This window comes from Petaurus breviceps, unplaced genomic scaffold (genome assembly GCF_028583685.1).
Source record: "Petaurus breviceps papuanus isolate PSGF00001 unplaced genomic scaffold, PetGlider_PUasm1.0 582, whole genome shotgun sequence".
Lineage (NCBI taxonomy): Eukaryota > Metazoa > Chordata > Mammalia > Diprotodontia > Petauridae > Petaurus > Petaurus breviceps.
The window spans coordinates 952623-972532 of record NW_027186390.1 but is presented as its reverse complement, the minus strand read 5'-3'; the positions used below and the strand labels follow the sequence as shown (position 1 = coordinate 972532).

Genomic DNA, 19910 nt, shown 5'->3' with positions numbered 1-19910 from the left:
TGTTGGCATTCCAGCCAAGGAAACTGCCAGGACAAAAGCACCAAAAAAGTATACCTCAAGAGGTGCGGGAGGTGGAGTGCTGTGTGTGCCGAATAGCAAGAAGAAAGCCAGTTTAGATGGATCCCAGTGTACATGGAGGGTAGTATTGTGCAAAGAAACTGGAAGGGTAGGTTGAGACTAAGTTGTGAAGGACTTTAAATGCCAAACAGGGGAATTGATATTTTATCCTGCAGGTGATGTGGAGGTACTAGAGTTTATTCAGGTTAGTGACATCGTTTATTATTTATTATTATTAATTATTACCACTACCATAATCATAAGGAATTGGATCAGGAAAGATTTAAAGGCTTCTTTTAAAAAGCAGTGAAGTTTTTTTTTTAATTAATTAAATGGAAATTGTATTGGAAGAGATTGGATGATCTGATAGTTTCCAACATTTAAATTTCATTCCCATTTTCCCTCTAATCATGTTAATGTTAATTGTTGAGTAACAACAATCCAGAATATATGTGGGTATGCAAGTATTTGCTAGCATAGAAGTTCTCAAAGTATGGTGAGGGAAGGGGACCCTGGAGGGTCCCTAAGACCCTTTCAGGGAGTCCAGGAGGTCAAAAACTATTTTCATAATAATACTAAGATGTTTTAGTTTCTGATAAGATAAATGTAGGTCAGCCAGTGGTTAGAGTGCCGGATCTAGAGTCAGGAAGACTCATCTTTTTGAGTTCAAACCCAGCTTCAGATACTTACTAGCTGTGTGACCCTGGGCAAGTCACTTAACCCTGTTTCCCTCAGTTTCTTCCTCTGTAAAATTAACTGGAGAAGGAAATGGCAAAGCACTCCAGCATCTTTGCCCAAAAAAATGGAATCACAAAGAACTGGATAACTGAAACAAATGAACAACAATAAATGGTAAATACCCATAGACATAACCTACATAATGTCTTGGGAGGGGGTCTTCCGATAATTTTTAAGATTGTAGGGGACCCTGAGACCACAACATTTTGAGAACACTAGACTTGCATATTCAGAAACCCTGTTGTAAGGGCTCAGTGTTTCCTGAACCATTTTTCCTATTGACTCCTGTACTAAGGTGTGCACCTATTGGGGAGGAGGGGGGAAGAGAGGGTTGCTTATACATGTTCAAACATGTTAAATATATTTCGACATTAGTCATGTTGTAAAAGAAGAAACAGAACAAAAGGAGGAAAAAAACAAAGGAAGTGAAAATAGTATGCTTTGAGCTGTATTCAGACTCTTATCAGTATTTTCTTTAGATGTGGATAGTATTTTCCATCGTAAGTCTTTTGGAATTGTCTTGGGTCTTTGTACCTCTAAGAAGAGCTAAGTCTATCATAGTTGATTATCACACAATGTTGTTGCTACTGTGTACAATATTCTTCTAGTTCTGCTCACTTAATTCGGCATCAGTCCATGTAACTCTTTCCAGGTTTTTCAGAAAATCACCTGCTCATTATTTCTTTTTTTTTTTCAGTTGCTATATAATGGTTTTAATTGATTTGGAACCACATTGTTTGACACTAAATGCTTATAAAGCATCCAGTGTGGTAGACATAATTAGAGAATTAGTATTACTGCCATCTGTTCAGCTATATAAAAAGCAACTTAAAAAAATTACTAGAAATCCACAATTTAAAAGATAAGGGGAAAGACCACTAATCAAAACTAGTATTTCCTAGTCAAGCACCATGATTCAAGTAACAAAATCTCCCATGCAGGTCTAGGGGTCAGAGGAGTCCAGGAGGAGGAATAAGGGGTAGTTTTGGTGTTATGGGTATTTTAGCACAAAGGCATCTCAGTGTATCTCAGGGTGAAGAAAGTCATCCAGTCCTGGAGGAGAGAATAGGAGCTTTTGTTTCAAAGGGGAAAGCATCCAGACGACATTAGTAGATGTTGTTATTTAGAACTAGGAGGTTTCTTCTTGGCATCCACATCTTTTTTAATCTCTTCGAGCTTTTTGCCCATGTTTGGAATGTCATAGTTCTGAGCCAGATACATCCTGACCACATTGCCGAGTGTAAATCCTAGCAAAAACTGAATCATGGTGATGGTGGAGGCAGCAGCAGCAATAGCTGAAGCAAGAGGCCAAACCAATAAGCTCTAATCCCTCTGGTGAGAGAGGGGTGGCAGAAGTCTGCTTATCATTTCTTATACCACAAGAAAATTCCATTACATTCATATACCAGAACTTGTTCAGTCATTCCCCAACTAAGAGGCATTCCCTCAGTTTCCAGTTCTTTGCTACCATAAAAACAACTGCTATAAATATTTTTATACATGTAGGGCCTTTCCCCTTCTTTATGATCTCTTTGGGATAGTAGTGGTATTATTGGATTCAAAGGGTATGCACAGTTTGGTTGCCTTTTGGGCATAGTTCCAAATTGCTCTCCAGAATGTCTGCATCAGTTCCCAACTCCACCAACAATGTATTAGTGTCCCAGTTTTCCCACATCTTATCCAACATTTATCATTTTCCTTTTCTGTCATATTAGTCAATCTAATAGGTGAGAGGTGGCACCTCAGAGTTGTTTTAATTTGCATTTCTCTAATCAATAGTATGTACCTGCTTTTTAGCTTAGGGAAAAATACAGGCAACAATGAGATACTGTGTTTCCCCGATAATAAGACACTGTCTTATTTTCTGGACAGAAAAACACCAGAGGGCTTATTTTCAGGGGAGGGCTTATTTTAATGAACATCGACAGCAATTTTAATAAACAGGTAAATGTGAACAAAAAAATGTACCTTTATTCAATAATGAATTCAATAAAGAACAGGATGACGCGCTCACTGCTGCAGCTCTGATTGGATGCATCTCGGAGCGCGGCGTGCGTTTCACCGGGGGGGGGTGACGGTGCATACAGAGGGTACCGTAATGTAGCGTGTAGCGCAGGGGATCACCTTCACTACAGTAGCAATCTCAATAGGGCTTATTTTGGGGGGAGGGCTTATTTTAGAGGAATCTTACACAGTAAGGGCAGGGCTTATTTTTGGGATAGGTCTTATTATTGGGGAAACACGGTAGCTGCCAGCTGTCTTTAGTACTTTGCCAGAAGTTCAGGAAATGATGAAAAGATATGAATCAATACCTACAAAAATACTTTTAACAGATCTTTTTTGCAGCACCAGTGAAAAAAGTAGTAGAAGGAAAAGGGGTGCCCATCAATCAAGGGATGCCTGGGCAAATTGTGATTAAATGAACATAATGGAATATTATGGTCTAAGAATGACAAAGATAAACAACTCGGAGAAACTTGGTAAGATGTGTACACACAAATGCAGAGAGAAGGAAGGAGAAATAGAAGGCAAACTTATGTCCTGACTATGATAATATTAAGGAAGACTTCAGAACTCTGCTCAGTGTGGTATTTAATCATGATAGAAAAGGGCTGGTGAAACATTTCTGCTGTCTCTTGTCAGAAAGGTGAATATACTTACCATAGATGCTGAATGAGACGTTTTCAGACATCACCAACATGTGCCCATTTCTCTTACTTAATTGTAATTACTTGTTATAAGGGAGGAGTCTTTGATTAGGAAAGAGAGGAAAGGGAACTGACAGTGATGTTAAGTAAAAAAGGTAAAAAGACATTTTAAAATGAAGGAAAGGATCCAGGAAACTCCTCTAGAATCAGTCCAAATATCTTTTTTTAAGTTTTTATATATATGATATACTTCTTCTGGATATAGTTTTAACTGCATTACTTTTTCCCCTCAGAAGCATTCTTTCTATTTATATACTCATGCATAACTATATTTCGTTAATGTGTATGGTTCTAATCACTTTGAAGACTTCATATCTTTGCCCTTCATCTAGAGCAGAGATTCCCAAAGTAGGCAATACCACCGCTTGGGGGGTGCTGGAATGATCCAGGTGAGAGGTAGGTGTAATTAGGGGTCATTGAATAAAAATAAGGAGGCAGTGGAAGCATAAGCAAAGAAGAGAATAAAATTTTGAAAAACCATTTGTACATTTGTCATCTGCTATGTAACAGAGTTAAAGTCATAATGATTACATTATTTTCCAAATAAACACACAAAATGCAAGTTATAACCAATCCGTGGTCAAGTCCACTACAGGTCTTAACAACAAGTGGTACACTGTCGGAAAGTCCAGCATGCATCAGCAGGAATATATAATGACTTGTTTACAATATAATACTATACGCTTATGTGATATGTCATCAAAATTTCATTGCAGGAAAAAAAAACCCAAGTTATAATAAATCATTAAATTTAAGATGCATCATTTTAAAAAATGATTTTTATATATTTTTTGAAATGATGCAAAATTTTTAAAAACACTAAAGGGTTAAAAAAAGGTAGACTTACTTACAGGGGGACACTGAGTAAATTTTTTTTATGAAAAGGGGTCAGTAGGCCAAATAAGTTTGGGAACCTCTAATCTAGAATATTCGTTTCTGCTACAATAATGCACAAAATTCCTTCAAATGGTTTTCCCTATTTTTAGTGACCTCATAACCTTGAGTTTCTTAATCAGGTGCCCCTGACCTATAGATAGTATGTATGTATGTAAGTATATAGATATATAGATACTATAGATAGTACACATGTATGTAAGTGTGTGCATGTATATATATACATACCCCTATATATACATATACACACACCCATATACACACATGTATGCATCTATATAACTGCATTTCAATATAATTGGTTTCCTTTGCAATGCGATGTTGTGTTTTTTGTTTTTTATTTTAAATTTATATATATTTTTTAATTTATATATTTTAAAACATTTGGAGAAGGGGTTCATAGGTTTAACCAGACTGCCAAAGGGGTTTATGTCACAAAAAAGGTTCAAAACTACTGCTTTGGGCTTTATCTGCACATGCCAAGAGAGGTGGAGAATTGAGCCAAATTGTTTGGATAGTTCAGTCTCCAAACATTCTCACCTAAAATATATACATAGCTTGATGGATCAAATATATAAAAAACGGGAACAAAATCACTCCCTCCCATGACATGCAGATAATTGCATCAGCTCTCCATCTCACTTAGCAAGTTGAGGCCTGAGTGTGGAAAGATTGTAAAATTTGGAGCCAGGAATTTGGATTCAGATTAAAAAATCTCTAGATCTGGAATTAGAGAACCTTGGTTCAAGTCCTCACTCTGGTATTTGTTACCCAAATGACCTTAAACAAGTCACAACCTTCCTGAAACTCAGTATTCTCATCTGTAAAATGAGAGAATTGTACTAGACAGCATGTGAAGTCGAGTGTAGGTCTAATTTGTGGGTCCTTTGATCCTGGCAAAACTATTTATGTGTGATGCAAAGATGCAATCTCCTAGCCCTTCTACCATGCTGTGAGTACCAATTTCTTCATTTATAATAGTTCACATTTTTACAGCTTTAAGGTACTTTTCATAAAGTCCTAGGATCATATATTTATAGCTAAAAGATTGAGTCCAACTCCCTCATTTTACAGAGGAGAAAATGAGTTCAGATTCACTCAAGGTCTCATAGATACTAACTTAAAACAAGATTCAAATGTAGGTCTTCCTGATTCCAAGTCCAGGCCTCTATATAGTAGTGTATATAATATATTGGGGTATATGGTGTGTTCAGAGAAGACTAGTACCTCTGGTGTGAGGGCTTGACAAGCCCTTTCCAGGACTGCTCATCTACCATAGGTGTCCACCTTCACCCAATTCTCATCTGTGACTCCAAGACACAGTAATATATAGAATAGATTGCATGACATGGGACACTGGCACAGGACTGCCCAGTATGACATGCTCTCATCAAAGAAGGCACTGTGATCTATGAGCAAAGCAAAATTGAAGTAGCTCAAAAGAAACATGAAATGCACAAATTTAGAGTCCACCCCAAATATTCACATGAACTACTTGTGCCTGGCTTGTAGCATTCCAAGCATTCCAAGCTCATATTGGCCTGATCAGCCATCTTCAGACATACTGTAACTTGACTCTATTTATTTTTTTGCTTTTTGGAGGGCAATTGGGGTTAAGTGACTTGCCCAGGGTCACACGGCTAGTTGTGTGTGAAGTGTCTGAGGCCAAATTTGAACTCAGGTCCTCTTGACTCCAGGGCCCGTGCCCTATTCACTATGCCACCTAGCCACCCCTGTAACTTGACTGTAACATAGTGATGTCATTTTGGTCCTCTTTGAGAACGAAGGACAAAGTTCAACCAGCAACCTTCTCTGTAGCAGAGTAAACCAGGTAGACTGGTTTATCTGACAAGTTTCAAACCCCTCATGAGTTAGGGGGATACCTACCCCAAACATGGAAAGACTTCCACAGGCAGAATGGATAGACGAGAACAATTTGTTCCAAAGGCCATGAAAGCTGCTGAAACAGACACTGTGGAGTGCTGGAGCTTGGTCAGGCATCGAAGACCCTTCTGCTGCTTCGCAGGCCATCACCGGTCATCTCGAGTCTTGTCTTGCCACTGGTTTTCATTAACTCTGGACGAGAGAGTGAGGCTGGCGATTTTGTGCAACTCTGCCTCACTCAAATCCAGTTCACGAACAAGTCAAGACCACCCCATGATGTCCCTGGTCCTTTTTGAAAACCAAGGATGAAAAACAACATATATTATACTGTGCTGTCGCTTCTACATACATCATCTTATCTGATCGTCACAGTGTTTCAGAAGGTCACTTACTCTTACTTACAGTTACATAATTATTCAGTATCAGAGGTGGGATTCAAATCTTAGGTGAAGCAGTGGCTAGAATGTCAGTCCTAGAGTCAGGAAGTCCTGAGTTCAAGTGCAGCCTCAGACAACTTGGTAGCTGGGTGACCCTTGCCAAGTCATTTGTCTCTATTAGCCTCAGTTTCTTCATCTGTAAAATGGGGATAATAATAGCATCTACCTCCAAGGATTATTGTGAATATCAAATGAGGTAATAATTGTAAAGCACTTAGCAAAGTACCTGATACATGGCTGGTTGTTGTCCTTCATTCTCATAGACTAAAAATCTGGCACATATTAAACATTACATAAATGTCAACTGTTATTGTTGCTGTTGTGGTTGCTGTTGTTACCGCAGGTTCAGCTCTATCTGCTAAACTACCTTGCCTCCTCATAAAAAAAAGAGTCAGATTAGATTATTTCTAAAATCCCCTGTAGATCTAAAATAAGGCCTATTACATTGTTTTCCTTACTGAAATGCAGACTAAAAGTTACTTTTTGATTTTTCTGCTCCCTTTCTCTGAATTTTATTTTAATGAATAGCACAAAAGAATGTCATTTTGTTGTTGACTAGGCCTTAATGGTATTAGACTTGAAATATTATCGGAGTCTCATGGGTTAAAGCCCTGGGAACAGTTCTACAGGCATACCCCACATAACTGCTCAAACTGTGCTGTTTTGCAACTATGATATAAATCATGTAACAGCCATTTCTCATTCCCTCTTAAGAGTGCTTATGGGGAAGAAGACTGATGAGGTATCATGACAAGAAAGAAAAAAGTGTATATGGGTATATAGATACTGAAAATGCAAGAATTTCTATGTCCTTTACTTTTCAAAAGATTTTCTTCCCCAAGTTTCAAGGTGCAGGAGAGAGACATATGGAGGAAGGGCTGACATGCCTTGTCAATCATAGAAAGCAACTGGGCTGTTATGCTCAGACTGGAATTTTCACTTACATTCTCCACCAAAGCTGGAACCTGAGTCTCAAGGCACTGGTTTAAATTCTAGGTCCTCAGAAATACTTACAAAGGGGATTCCAGAAATGCCCTAACTAGGCACAATGGGAGCCCCCAACCTTTCCTTGAGATCTCTGAGCAAAGTAATTCTGAATTCTTTCCTTTTCTTTCTGTCAGACACTTGCCTTTTATGAAAATCTATCTTACTCTATAGGAAAGTAGGGGGGAAGGGGATAAGAGAGGGGATGATAGAAGGGAGGGCAAATGGGAAAAGGGGTAAACAGAAGCAAACACTTTTGAGGAGGGACAGGGTCAAAAGTGAGAATAGAATAAATGGGGGGGCAAGATAGGAGGGAGGGAAGTACAGTTTAGTCTTTCACAACATAACTGTTATGAAAGAGTTTGGCATGACTACACATTTATAACATATATTGAATTGCTTGCTTTCTCAGTGAGGATGGGTGGGGAAAAAGGGAGAGAATGTGAAACTCAAAGTTTCATAAAACAAACGTTAAAAATTGTTTTTATTTTTAAATCTGGGAAATAAGATACACATGCAATGGGGTATAGAAATCTATCTTATCCTACAGGAAAATGGAATGGAAGAAGTAAGAGAAGGGGGTGGTGATAGAAGGGAGGGCAGATTGAGGGAAGGGGTAGTCAGAATGCCTGCCATCATGGGATGGGGGGAGGGGAAAGATGGGGAGAAAATTTGGAACTCTAAAAATCTTGTGGAAGTGAATGTTGAAAACTAAAAAGAAATTAATTAATGAAAAAAGACACCTAATTTTGCACATTTGATTGTACAAGTTCAGCTAGTAAATTTTGGGGAGTTTATCTGTAAGATAAGATAAAATTCACATAAAGTTTATCTATAAAACAAGATAAACATTATATTCTCAAGTGTTGGTATTGTACCCTGTCATAAATTAGGGGTGAGTGAAATATATCTTCTTCTTCTTTTTGCGTTTGGAGGGCAGTCAGGGTTAAGTGACTTGCTGTAATGCGAATGTAAATTTTAAAGATCTTCCCTGCCCCTAGGCTAACGTGCACCTGGAGCCTGGGGTGGGAGGCTTGTTTTTCAGTAGATACTTTTTGATTGGCCAGTGGGTCAATAAGGTTGTTACATTCTCTGAGCCAGGAGAAGGCTATATAAGCCCTGATGTGTAGCTTTGTTTTGGGACTCACTTTGAGAAGTGTTCTGTGATTTGATCTGAATTCTGGGAAACCGTTGTTGAGAGTCCCCCGGCTTTGAAAAACCCAGAATGTGGAAACCCAGATGTTGACTGGGTATGGATGTAATGGTTGGACAGTTTGGAAATCTGTCTACTTGATGTTTCTGTCTTGATAATTATGCCTGTATACTTTGAGATTCGGGGTGCTGACCTTTTCTCCTGAATAAGGTAAACGATATATGTCTGACTGATTAAAGTAAGCTTGTTAACCCATTTTGAGTTGCTTTCCTTTAACAAAGCAGATCCAAGAACCTGTGTGAGCAGGCACCCTGGGGACACTGGGGTGCTTGCCGCTACACTTGCCCAAGGTCACACAACTAGTATTTGTGTTACGTGTCTGAGGTCACATTTGAACTCAGGTCCTCCTGACTCCAGGACCAGTGCTCTAGTCACTGTGCCACCTAGCCACCCCTTATAATAGCTTCTTTAAACAACTAATTTATTGCTGTGATGGGTGAAATCTGAAATAAGGAGGCTGTCCTAGGGGTCAGAGACCTTTCTCAGTTTGGCTGACTTTGCCAAAAACTGTGATGGGTGAAATCTGAAATAACTAAGAAGACAAAGGTTCCAGTTTCTGAGTACATCAATTCATGAAGTAATATGTGCCATTTGTTTAATATATCAGGATTGGGTGTCCTCAGTTTGTCACTGAACCCTGAAATCAGGGGGGGACAGATTTGTATGCATTAAAAGAAAAACAATCAGCAGGGTATGAACCAGGATATAAGATTAGGTCATCTGATTTCTAATTGGAGGAAAGATGAGGAGCTTTCTGAGTTGAGAAGGAGATGAGTGTTAACAGGTGCAATTCTCTGAATAAAAAAATGCTGCCCTCCCCTGTTCCCCCGCACCTCCCCCCCCCCAGCCCCAAGTAGCTGTATTCAATCAAAGAAAGAGGGAAATAGTAATTGACTGACCAGCATGGGGCCAGTTTTCAGTTAAGACATAAGGGTTGCTTGAGATGTTTAATTGTGAGAAAACTCTTTGCATCTATCTTTGGATCTGAGTGGGTTTCTGGTTCATATAACCCAGTTCAGGGGTGGGAAACCTGCAACCTCAGATCCTTGAGTGTGGCCTTTTACAGCACAAATACTTATATTAAAAGGATTTGTTCTTTGCAGTTTGGATTCAGTCAAAGAACCACACTTGAGGACCTAGAGGGCCACATGTGGCCTTGAGGCCACAGGTTTCCCACCTCTGACCTAATTCCTTAGTTAAGGGTATCTAAACAAGAGGTAGGGGTGAAAAAGCTTTCCAGCACACAGTTCTAAGTTCAAACAATGCAATAATATTTTCTCACAGGACAGAAATTGGACTAGAATATATGCATAATTAAATAGAAAGGGAACTGAGTTAGTTCCAGAATAGAGCCACAAGATACAGTCAGTGTGGTTCGCTCATTTTGACCTAATATATCAAATGAAATTTGTTGCTGTTGTTCAGTCGTTTCTGGTCATGTCTGACTCTTCACGACACCATCTGGAGTTCCCTTGGCAAAGACACTGGCAAAATTTGCCATTTCCTTCTCCAGCTCATTTTACAGAGGAGGAGACTGAAGCAAACAGAGTAAAGTGACTTGCCCAGGGTCACACAGCTAGTAAGTATTTGGGGTCAGATTTGAACTCAGGAAGATTAGTCTTCCTGACTCTAGGCCTGGTACACCATCCACTGTGCCACTTAGCTGCCCTGACAAATGAGGATTTAGGAGGAAATAAAGGGTTAAATGATTTTCTATTTGAAGAGTAAATGTGTATTCATGAAATGACTGTCCAGGTAATGTTCTCTTGCTTAGGACCAATGCTGCTAACTTGGCAAGGCTGCTATTTAAGCAAACAAACCCCAAGGACAACAGAACACCATTAACAGGAAGCAGCATTACTGACAGAGTTAGAGAAGGCTAGCTGGAGTGTACAGCATGTGACTTTAAAAACAGTCACATCTCACACCAGTGATTTTATCTCAGCACAGGAATGTGAAGAAGCATTAGTGCATCTTCATGTCCACCTAAGGCAGGTGGCTTTGATCATGTAACAGGTTAGCAAAAGGCTAAGTGGAAACCTGATAAACAAGCAGCCTTCCTTATTGTGTTCGTCAGAGAGGTGGAGAGACAGAGGAGGAAATTGGAAAATGGAAAAATAGGCAGAGGAGTTGTACTGATCAGTAGAAAGCCCTGCCAGTGCTTCTGCCAAGAGGACCTAGATTATAGTCCTCCCAAAAGTAAGTTAAACAGTTAACTGGGATCCTATCAGAGGGAAGCCCTGCATTATTTTTCATTTCCTTATTGTGAAAAATGGGACTTTGGAAGCAATGTCTTTTTGTGCTGTTTCTCTTTATAACTCTGATTTTTGTGTTCTTTTATAATTATAAATTGCTGGTACAAAAAAAGATCCAGAGAACAACTATCTCGAATGCTGCTGAATTAGCAGAAGTCTGTAATCAAATTATCAAAGGGGAGACCTTTCTTTTGAGCAAAAATGTGCTAGGAACTTCAGACAGGGTGATTACCTGTAGCCAACAACTGATTCAGAATCACTATATAACAAAAACTCTGTCGAAAGAAGAACTCAAGTTTCCTTTGGCCTACATAATAGTTATACACAAAGACTTCGAAACCTTTGAGAGACTCTTCAGGGCAGTTTACATGCCCCAGAATGTTTACTGTATTCATGTGGATAAGAAGGCAACCCTTGAGTTTTATATAGAAGTGGGAGGATTTCTGAATTGTTTTCCTAATGCTTTCCTTGCCTCCAAGCTGGAATATGTTGTCTATGGTGGAATATCCAGGCTCCAGGCTGACCTGAACTGCATGAAAGACCTTGTAACCTCTGAGATTCAGTGGAAGTATATTATTAACACTTGTGGGCAAGATTTCCCTCTGAAAACCAATAAGGAAATAATCCAGCATTTGAAAAGATTTAAAGGAAAAAATATCACCCCAGGGGTGCTGCCTCCTGAGGATATAATTTGGAGAACTAAATATAGCATCGAAGAGCATGCAGGTCCATTTGAATTTTTTCTTAACGAAACCTCAACATTAAAAACCCCAGCTCCCCACAATCTGACCATTCACTTTGGCTCAGCTTATGTTGCCCTCACCAGGGAGTTCGTCGACTTTGTTCTCCAGGACCGAAGGGCCATTGATTTATTTGAGTGGTCTAAGGACACCTTCAGTCCCGATGAGCATTTCTGGGTGACCCTCAATAGGAATCCAGGTATGTGAGTCTCACAGGTGCTGTTACTTTGAAAAAAGAAACATGAACAAAAATGTTGAAATCTTTATATTGTAGAAACAATTGTTGAAACTTTCCCCAAAACTAAACTCTACAAAGTGATACACAGAAAACATGTCGTCATACAATTAAACACAGTCTCTTATGGAAGCAAAACTTCTTAGCATAGGAAAATGAGCAGATGTCTCTGTAGAATATAATACTTATTTTCAAAGTTTGATTCTGTCTTAAGATATACTTATTTCAAGCAATTTAGGAACCATTGATATTTAGCTGTAGACCTAATTCTCTCTCTATCATGAGGACATTTAAAATTAGATACTAGAATTTGGGGCAGCTAGGTGGTGCAGCTGTGCCTGGAGTCAGAAGGACTCATCTTCATGAGTTCAAGTCTGGCCTCAGATACTCGCTAGCTGTGTGGCCCTGGGCAAGTCACTTAGCCCTGTCTGCCTCACTTTCCTCATTTGTAAAATGAGCTGGAGAAGGAAATGACAAAGCACTCCAGTATCTTTACCAAGAAAACCTCAAATGGGGTCATGAAGAGTTGAACACGACTGAACAACTAAAATTTAGGAACAAGGATTTAGACCCTCATCACCTCATGTCCCTACATTCTATCCTCCATATTGCTGCCATAGCGGTTTTCACAAGACCTCTCAAACCACTACTCAGTAAATTCCAGGGGCTCCTTTATTGCCTCTAGAATAAAAAAGGAACACTTCTGTTTAGCTTTTAAAGCCCTTCATAGCCTTACCCTGCTTATCCTTCCAGTCTCCTTGTACTTGACTCTCTGTTTTCCCAGATCCAGCCAGACTGGCCTACTCTGCCTTCTTCATATATGACAATCCACCTCCAGTCTCCATGCTTTGGTGCTTGCAATTTGCCATACCTGACCTCTACCTCATAGAAACATTCTCTTTCAATATGTAGCTCATATACCACCTTCTATGAGAAGCCTTTCCTTATTGCCTTAACTTATTAGTTAACCACTTTGTCTTAAGCTGTATTTATTCCGTATATACACATATACTTCTTGTCTCCCCCCAACAGAATATAAGCTCTTTGTAAGTTTTATTTTTTGTATTTCTAGCCCACAGCACCTTACACAGTGCCAGACAGCTAGATGATGTGGTAGACAAAGCACCAGCCTGAAGACAGGAAGACCTGAGTTCAAATGTAACCTCAAATCCATATCAACTCTGTGACCCTGGGCAAGTCACTTAACCTCTGTTTGCTTCAGTTTTCTCATCTGCAAAATGGAGATAATAATAATACCTACTCCCCAAGGCCGTTGTGAGGATCCAATGAAATAAATAATTGTTTAACACTGAGCCTGACACATTGTAAGTGCTCATGTAAATGTTTACTATAATTAGCACATAGCAGGTATTTAATAAATACTTATTGATTGATGATTTGGAAGGTTTTTTTTTTTAAAAACCAAATCCTTCCTCTTCTCTGTCCCCAACCTCCCCCAAAACAAAATCCCTCAAAACTGAATTTTGATATCCTTTAAAAAGGAGAATTAGGTCAGCTTAATTTTCCCACTTCTTTTGCAAGGACATCATAGATCTCTTTTGACCAAACAATTAAATGTTTTTTTACTCATTTCCAATTTCCTCATCTATAAAAGGGAATGATAATAATAAGAATATCTGAGACCTCCCAGGGCTGTTCCTAGAATCAAATGCTGTTACAATGATGTTGGTAAAGCACTTTGCAAATTTTAAACCATCATTTAAATGCTATCCATCCTCTGAACATTCCATCCAAACCAGCCTGCTTCACGTTTCCCATTTGTAACATTCTCCCGCTTGCCTCTCTTAGCCTTGTCAGGTTGCCCCCCATGCCTGAGAATGCTTTCCCTCTATACCTCCATATCTTGGAAGTCCTAGCTACCTTTGAGACTCATTTCAAGTATTGCATCCTGTTTTAGTGTCCTATTTTGTAAAGCACTTAGCCTAGTGCCTGGGAAATAGTAGGCACTTAATGAATGTTTCTTCCCTCCCTCGCTGTGTTCCTTCCCCTTTACTGGGGGGTTTCTTGGGGGTGTATATTCCTGTTTATATTTGTCTGTGAACATATTGTCTCCTTTCCCTTTAAAAGATTGTTTCTCAGGGCAGCTAGGTTGAATAGAGCACTGGCCCTGGAGATGGGAGGACCTGAGTTCAAATCCAGCCTCAGACACTTACACACACACACACACACACACACACACACACACACACACTAGCTGTGTGACCTTGGACAAGTCACTTAACCCCCATTGCCCTACTTTCCCTCCTCCAAAAAGAAAAAAGATTGTTTCTCTGATTTGTTCTTTGAACATTTTAGTCCTACTTCATGCTTAATTCCAAATTGTTTTCTAGAATGGCTGGTTCAAGGTTTGCCTATCTCTTCACAACTCATCCCATAATGACTATTCCTATCTTTTTTGTTGTTGTTGTTACCATATTTGCCTATTTTCTGGGCATGAAATCAACTTCAAAATTTTAACTTCCTTAATAATATCTATCTGTATCAGTTACTGATTTTTCTAGCATGTACTTGCTCTAAAAGTGCTTCTTACAATGAATCATTTCCCTTTTGTAAACCCAGAGCTGTTGTGCCTCTCCCTCAGCCCTGTCCTGGGTTTTGTTGTCTCAGGGAAGTTCTGTGGCCTACAAAGGGTGAGGGCATCTCCTCGGGACATTGCTGCAGGGAGGCTCTGCGAGCCCACTGTAGTTGGACCTCATCTCCACCTTTCTTAGTCCCCTCTTTTATGATACTGACTTTCTTTAATCTCTAGGCTCACCCCAGGTAACTGGTTGAGAAATGACTGAGGGAAGGCCCCAAGGGAAATTCTGAGACACATTTGCAATTAGGTCTCTTTTCTTTTTTCTTTTTAATTAATTAATTTATTTTTAGTTTCAACATTCACTTCCATAATTTTTTTTTCTTTTTGGAGGGGGAAGGGCGGGGCAATTGGGGTAAAGTGACTTGCCCAAGGTCACATGACTAGTAAGTATTAAGTGTCTGAGGCTGGATTTGAACTCAGGTCCTCCTGACTCCTTGGCCGGTGCTCTATTACTGCGCCACCTAGACACCCCTTCCATAATATTCTGAGTTCTAAATTTTCTTCCCCTCTCTAGCTACCCCCTCCCCAAGACAGCATCCAATCTGATATAGGTCTACACGTATATTCATATTAACCATATTTTCACATTAGTCATGTTGTAAAAAAGAATTAGAACCAATGGGAGGAACCATGAGAAAGAAGAAACAAAACCAAAATAAAGAGCAAGAGAGAGAGCAAGTAATAGGCTTCCATCTGCATTCAGACTCATAGCTCTTTTTCTGGATGTGGATAGCATTTTCCATCATGAGTCTTTTGGAGTTGTCTCAGACGGTTAGATCTCTCTTCTGCCTTTCTCTCATTCCATCTGGTGGTTGCCTAGTTCCTCTGTAACCGGCACCTGCAGGTCTGGCCTCTTTCCTCCACAGGCTTCTCCAGTCATGCTTCATGATCCTCTATTATCACCGCTTTTCTTTGTTCTAATGCCTCAGGATTGGTCTGAATCATGGACTTCAGACTGTTCAGGGATCTGGGTCCCTGTATACCACAGGATTACATTCTCAGTTTTACATTCTTTTTCCATAAGGATCACCTGCAGTGTTTTTCTCTCTTGGTTTCCTCTTCTTATCATGGTTATATTTACTGCCATTAATGGAGTAGGGCCAGGCTGGGCAGAGTGATGAAAGTAGCAGTGGAGGGGTGGGGGGTAGCTTGGTAGCACAGCAGATAGAGAAGACCTCAATTCCATCCTGTTTCAGAGATCCTGGGTAAGTCACTTAAACTACCTCAGCCTCAGTTTCCCCACTTGTTAAATGGGAATAGTAACAGCATCTACCTCACAGGGTTGTCGTGAGGTTCAAATGCAATAATATATATAAACTTCTTTGCAAACCTGAAAGTATTGTATAAATTCTATCATGATTATTAAATATTATTACTATTATTGGCAGTGGAGGGGGAATTGTGACCTAGGTTACTTTCCCACTCTACTACCTTCCCAGGATCCATGATTCTGAGACTTTTTTTTAACTGCACCTGTGATTTCATTGGTATAGGAAGCTTATGGTAAAGCACTTTCTCTACTATGGTTTTTCATTATTTGCCTTGTAATTTCTAGATTTAAGTAGTATCCTGGGGCACTGAGAGGTTAAGGTGTCTTGCCCAGGGTCTCAGGAATAGGAGGTAAGCCTAGATAATCCTGACTCAGAGAAGTTAGAACTATCCATTATACCTGGCTTCCTTTCTATATATATTATTAGTATAAATAATTTGTACCTAACTGTATCAATTGTACTGATATGTACACTTCCAGGAAATAAGGAAGAATTGTTAGCAAGGGATCGTGGCTTTGAAATGCTTCTAGAAGATGGTAATAGCTCAGAAAGGGTTAGGAAGGAGGTGTGCTCCATAAGGATTCAGTACATCTTTGATCACAGTCATATGCCCCAAGTGTAAAGTATCTAGCTCTGGATTAGGGAGATGGGCTGAGACAATAGACAGAGACAATAAACAGGAAATAGACATTTTCATGCCTCTGACTGCCATCCCTGGAGGGAAGACCAGCCAAGCAGATGCACATTGAGCCCTAAGTCAACAACCATAACTGTTACTCAACCACATAAAAGTGCCTCTGGTTCAATCTTTCACTTAATATGTATCTCTCTGTCTCTTTTTACTTCTCCTCCTCTCCCTCCCTATATGTCCCTCACCTCTCTCTTTTTCTCTCTCACTTGTCTCTAATTCTTCTCTCCCCATCTCTACCCCTCCTCTCTTTCTCCCTCCTCTGTCCCCATCTCTCTCCCTCCTCTGTCTCCATCTCCCCCCACTTCTATCTCTCTTCATATGCAATTTCTATGTAAACTGCACCATTTTATTTTTTTAGGGCAATTGGGGTTAAGTGACTTGCCCAAGGACACACGGCTAGTTTTTTGTGTGTTAAGTGTCTGAGGCATGATTTGAATGCAGGTCCTCCTGACTCCAGGGCTGGTGTTCTATTCACTGCACCACCTAGCTGCCCCCAAACTGCACCATTTTATTATTTAACTTTCTGAAAAGATCCAACCCCATTTTCTCTGCTTCCTTCCTTTAATTACCTTGGCAAGCAAGCAGGACAGAAGAGGTGATATAATCATCCAGCATCCTGGTCCATCTGTTCTCTTTCACCAAAGTAGTTTTACTCCCCCTTCCCCACCCCCACCTCCAGTATATTGACTCATTAAGTTCATCACACTTTTCCAAAGAAGTGCCAAAACTTATATGTAAGAATTATTTGCCAAGGAAGTAGATCAAGTAAAATTCATAATGAGAAAATTTTAGGGGAAAAAAACCCGAAGGTTTTACCCAAATGAAACTAAAATCTGTCTTAGTCAAGTTCAGGTGGGATATTTTGTGACTATTTTTTCTCAGGGTTAAGAGTGTAGGAAAATGTTCCCCAAGTACAGTCATTTGTCTTGAGAGGACAGAGGTTAGACGACGTTCACAGTTAAGGGAAGGAAGATGAAATGCAGCTGTGTTTTTCACATGGTGTATTTTTACAAAGGTTCAGTGAGCACAAGTCTCCCCTGAATGGACTTGCTTACTTATGCAGGTCCTGTGCCCATTTTTAAATAAATTTCTTCCCTAGTCCAAATTACCTCTATCTGTGAGTGTTTGTGTTGGGGGAGAGTGTGTTTAAGGGGAAGGCCCACAAGTGGGGTTGTCCAATAAATAGGATACAGGACTTTTCCTTATATTATTCCACTGATTCTACTCACTCACTTGACCCATTCAAAATCAGGCATTGTATACCATTTCCAACTTAAGGGAGAAGTTCTTCAATTCTGTGAGTTCTCCTAGGAGACAGAGTTTATAAGCAGTTCTTTAGAGGCAGCTAGGGGGCACAGTGGATTAGAGTGCTGGACCTGGAGTCATGAAGACCTGAGTTCAAATCATGCCTCAAACACTGACTGGCTGTGTGAACCCGGGAAAGTCACTTAACTGCTGTCTGCTTTAGTTTCCTCATATGTAAAAATGGGGATTAAAATAGAAATTACCTCCCAGGGTTGCTGTGAGGACAAAATGAGATAAAATTTGTAAAGTACTTGTTTGTGGTAAATAGTAATCACTCAATCAATGTTTATTTGCTTCCTACTTTGATACTTCTATACTCAAATGCATCTATGCACTCACTGATATTAACATTCCCTCCTGCCATGATGATTTGAAATCCACCTACACTGTTTCAACCCATATGACCTTTGTCTGCTTCTTCTGGGAATCTCTCCAATATTCTAGGGTCCTTCCCTCTAGACTCTTGATATCCCAGTGGAACACATGGACTGCTTACTTGTTATTCACCTGCTTTGGGGGTCCATGGACACCAGACATGGGCTGTCTGCCTGTTATGCCTCACTCTAAATACACGATTGGACACCTCTTCTTCTGACTAACCAAATATCTCTCTGATGACATCCTTCATAGGGCTGTTTATAAACAAGTATTTATTTGATGGTTATATGCTGCCATTTTATCTCTAATTTATCTTGTATATATTTTTGTATGTCAATATAGATATTTGTATGTGGTCTCCTCATTAGAATGTGAGCTCCTGAAGGCAGGAACTGGTTTTTGCCTTCTGTATCTCCAATTCTTAGTACAGTGTCTGGCACGTGGTACATATTTAATAAATACTTATTGACTGACTGACTGCCCTATTCACATCCATCATTCATTCAGTTCACCAAAATTTACACCTTTCCATGACATTTTCATCATTTTAAATTATGGTAGGGTAGACTCTTTTGAGCATAACTTGAACACATACATTGATGAAGGCAACGGGGATAAATTTGTATTAAGATATTGGCATTTTGTCTGATTTCTTCTGACTTTTTGGGTCCACCAGACTATAAAAAGTAATACAAGAACCCAGATATCTGGGGTTTGAGTGTATCAGTGATTTGCTTTCTTTGACCTTGGGTCCACCACTAGTCACCTAGGCCTTAATTTTTCAGTTTATAAATAATAAGTAATAATGCTACAACTGCTCCCCCAACCTCCTCCCCTAGGCTATTTCAAAAATAACTTTATTTTTTTCATTTTTCAAATGCTTTATTAACTTCTGATTTACATCATTCATTTCCACCAGATTTTTGAGTTACAAATTTTCTCCCCGTTTTTCCCCTACTCACCACTCCAAAATAGCAATGCCACAGGATATTCCCTCCTCCAATCTGCTCTCTCCCATATATTCTCCCATACCCCCTTTGACTTTTCCAGTAGGACATAGTGGATCTCTATGCCCCAGTGCCTGTATATCTTATTTGCCAATTACATGTAAAATAATATTAATAATAGTGTATATATATAAATCAAATGTCTAAAATTATATATATATGTGTGTGTGTATATATATATATATATATATATATATATATATAATTTTAAACATCTGATGTTAAAACTTTGAATACCAGATTCATTCCCTTCCTCCCTTGTCACCCACCCTTACTAGGAAGGTAAGCAGTTCAGTATAAGTTGTACATGTGTAGCTAATGCAAAACATTAACATAGTAGATATATTGTAAAAGACTGACTATATTTCCTTCCCTCCTATCCCACCTCCCACTTGTTCTATTCTCTACTTTGATCCTGTCCCTTTTCAAAAGTGGGTGCTTCCAACTTCCCTACCCCTGAGCCTGCCCTCCCTTCCATCATCCCCCCTCTCATCCCCTTCCCCCCTACTCTCCT

At 39.5% G+C, this 19910-nt stretch overlaps 2 protein-coding genes across 2 annotated transcripts in view; both read left to right on the top strand.

The window, feature by feature from the left end:
- Positions 1-19910, top strand: part of LOC138173493 (N-acetyllactosaminide beta-1,6-N-acetylglucosaminyl-transferase-like) — a 164304-nt gene that overhangs the window by 52108 nt on the left and 92286 nt on the right. The gene's annotated exons all lie outside the window — the stretch shown is intronic.
- LOC138173418 (N-acetyllactosaminide beta-1,6-N-acetylglucosaminyl-transferase-like) lies at positions 11083-12298 on the top strand. The gene has a single exon (XM_069103462.1). The coding sequence runs from the start codon at positions 11188-11190 to the stop codon at positions 12115-12117; it is 930 nt and encodes a 309-aa protein (XP_068959563.1). The 5' UTR covers positions 11083-11187; the 3' UTR covers positions 12118-12298.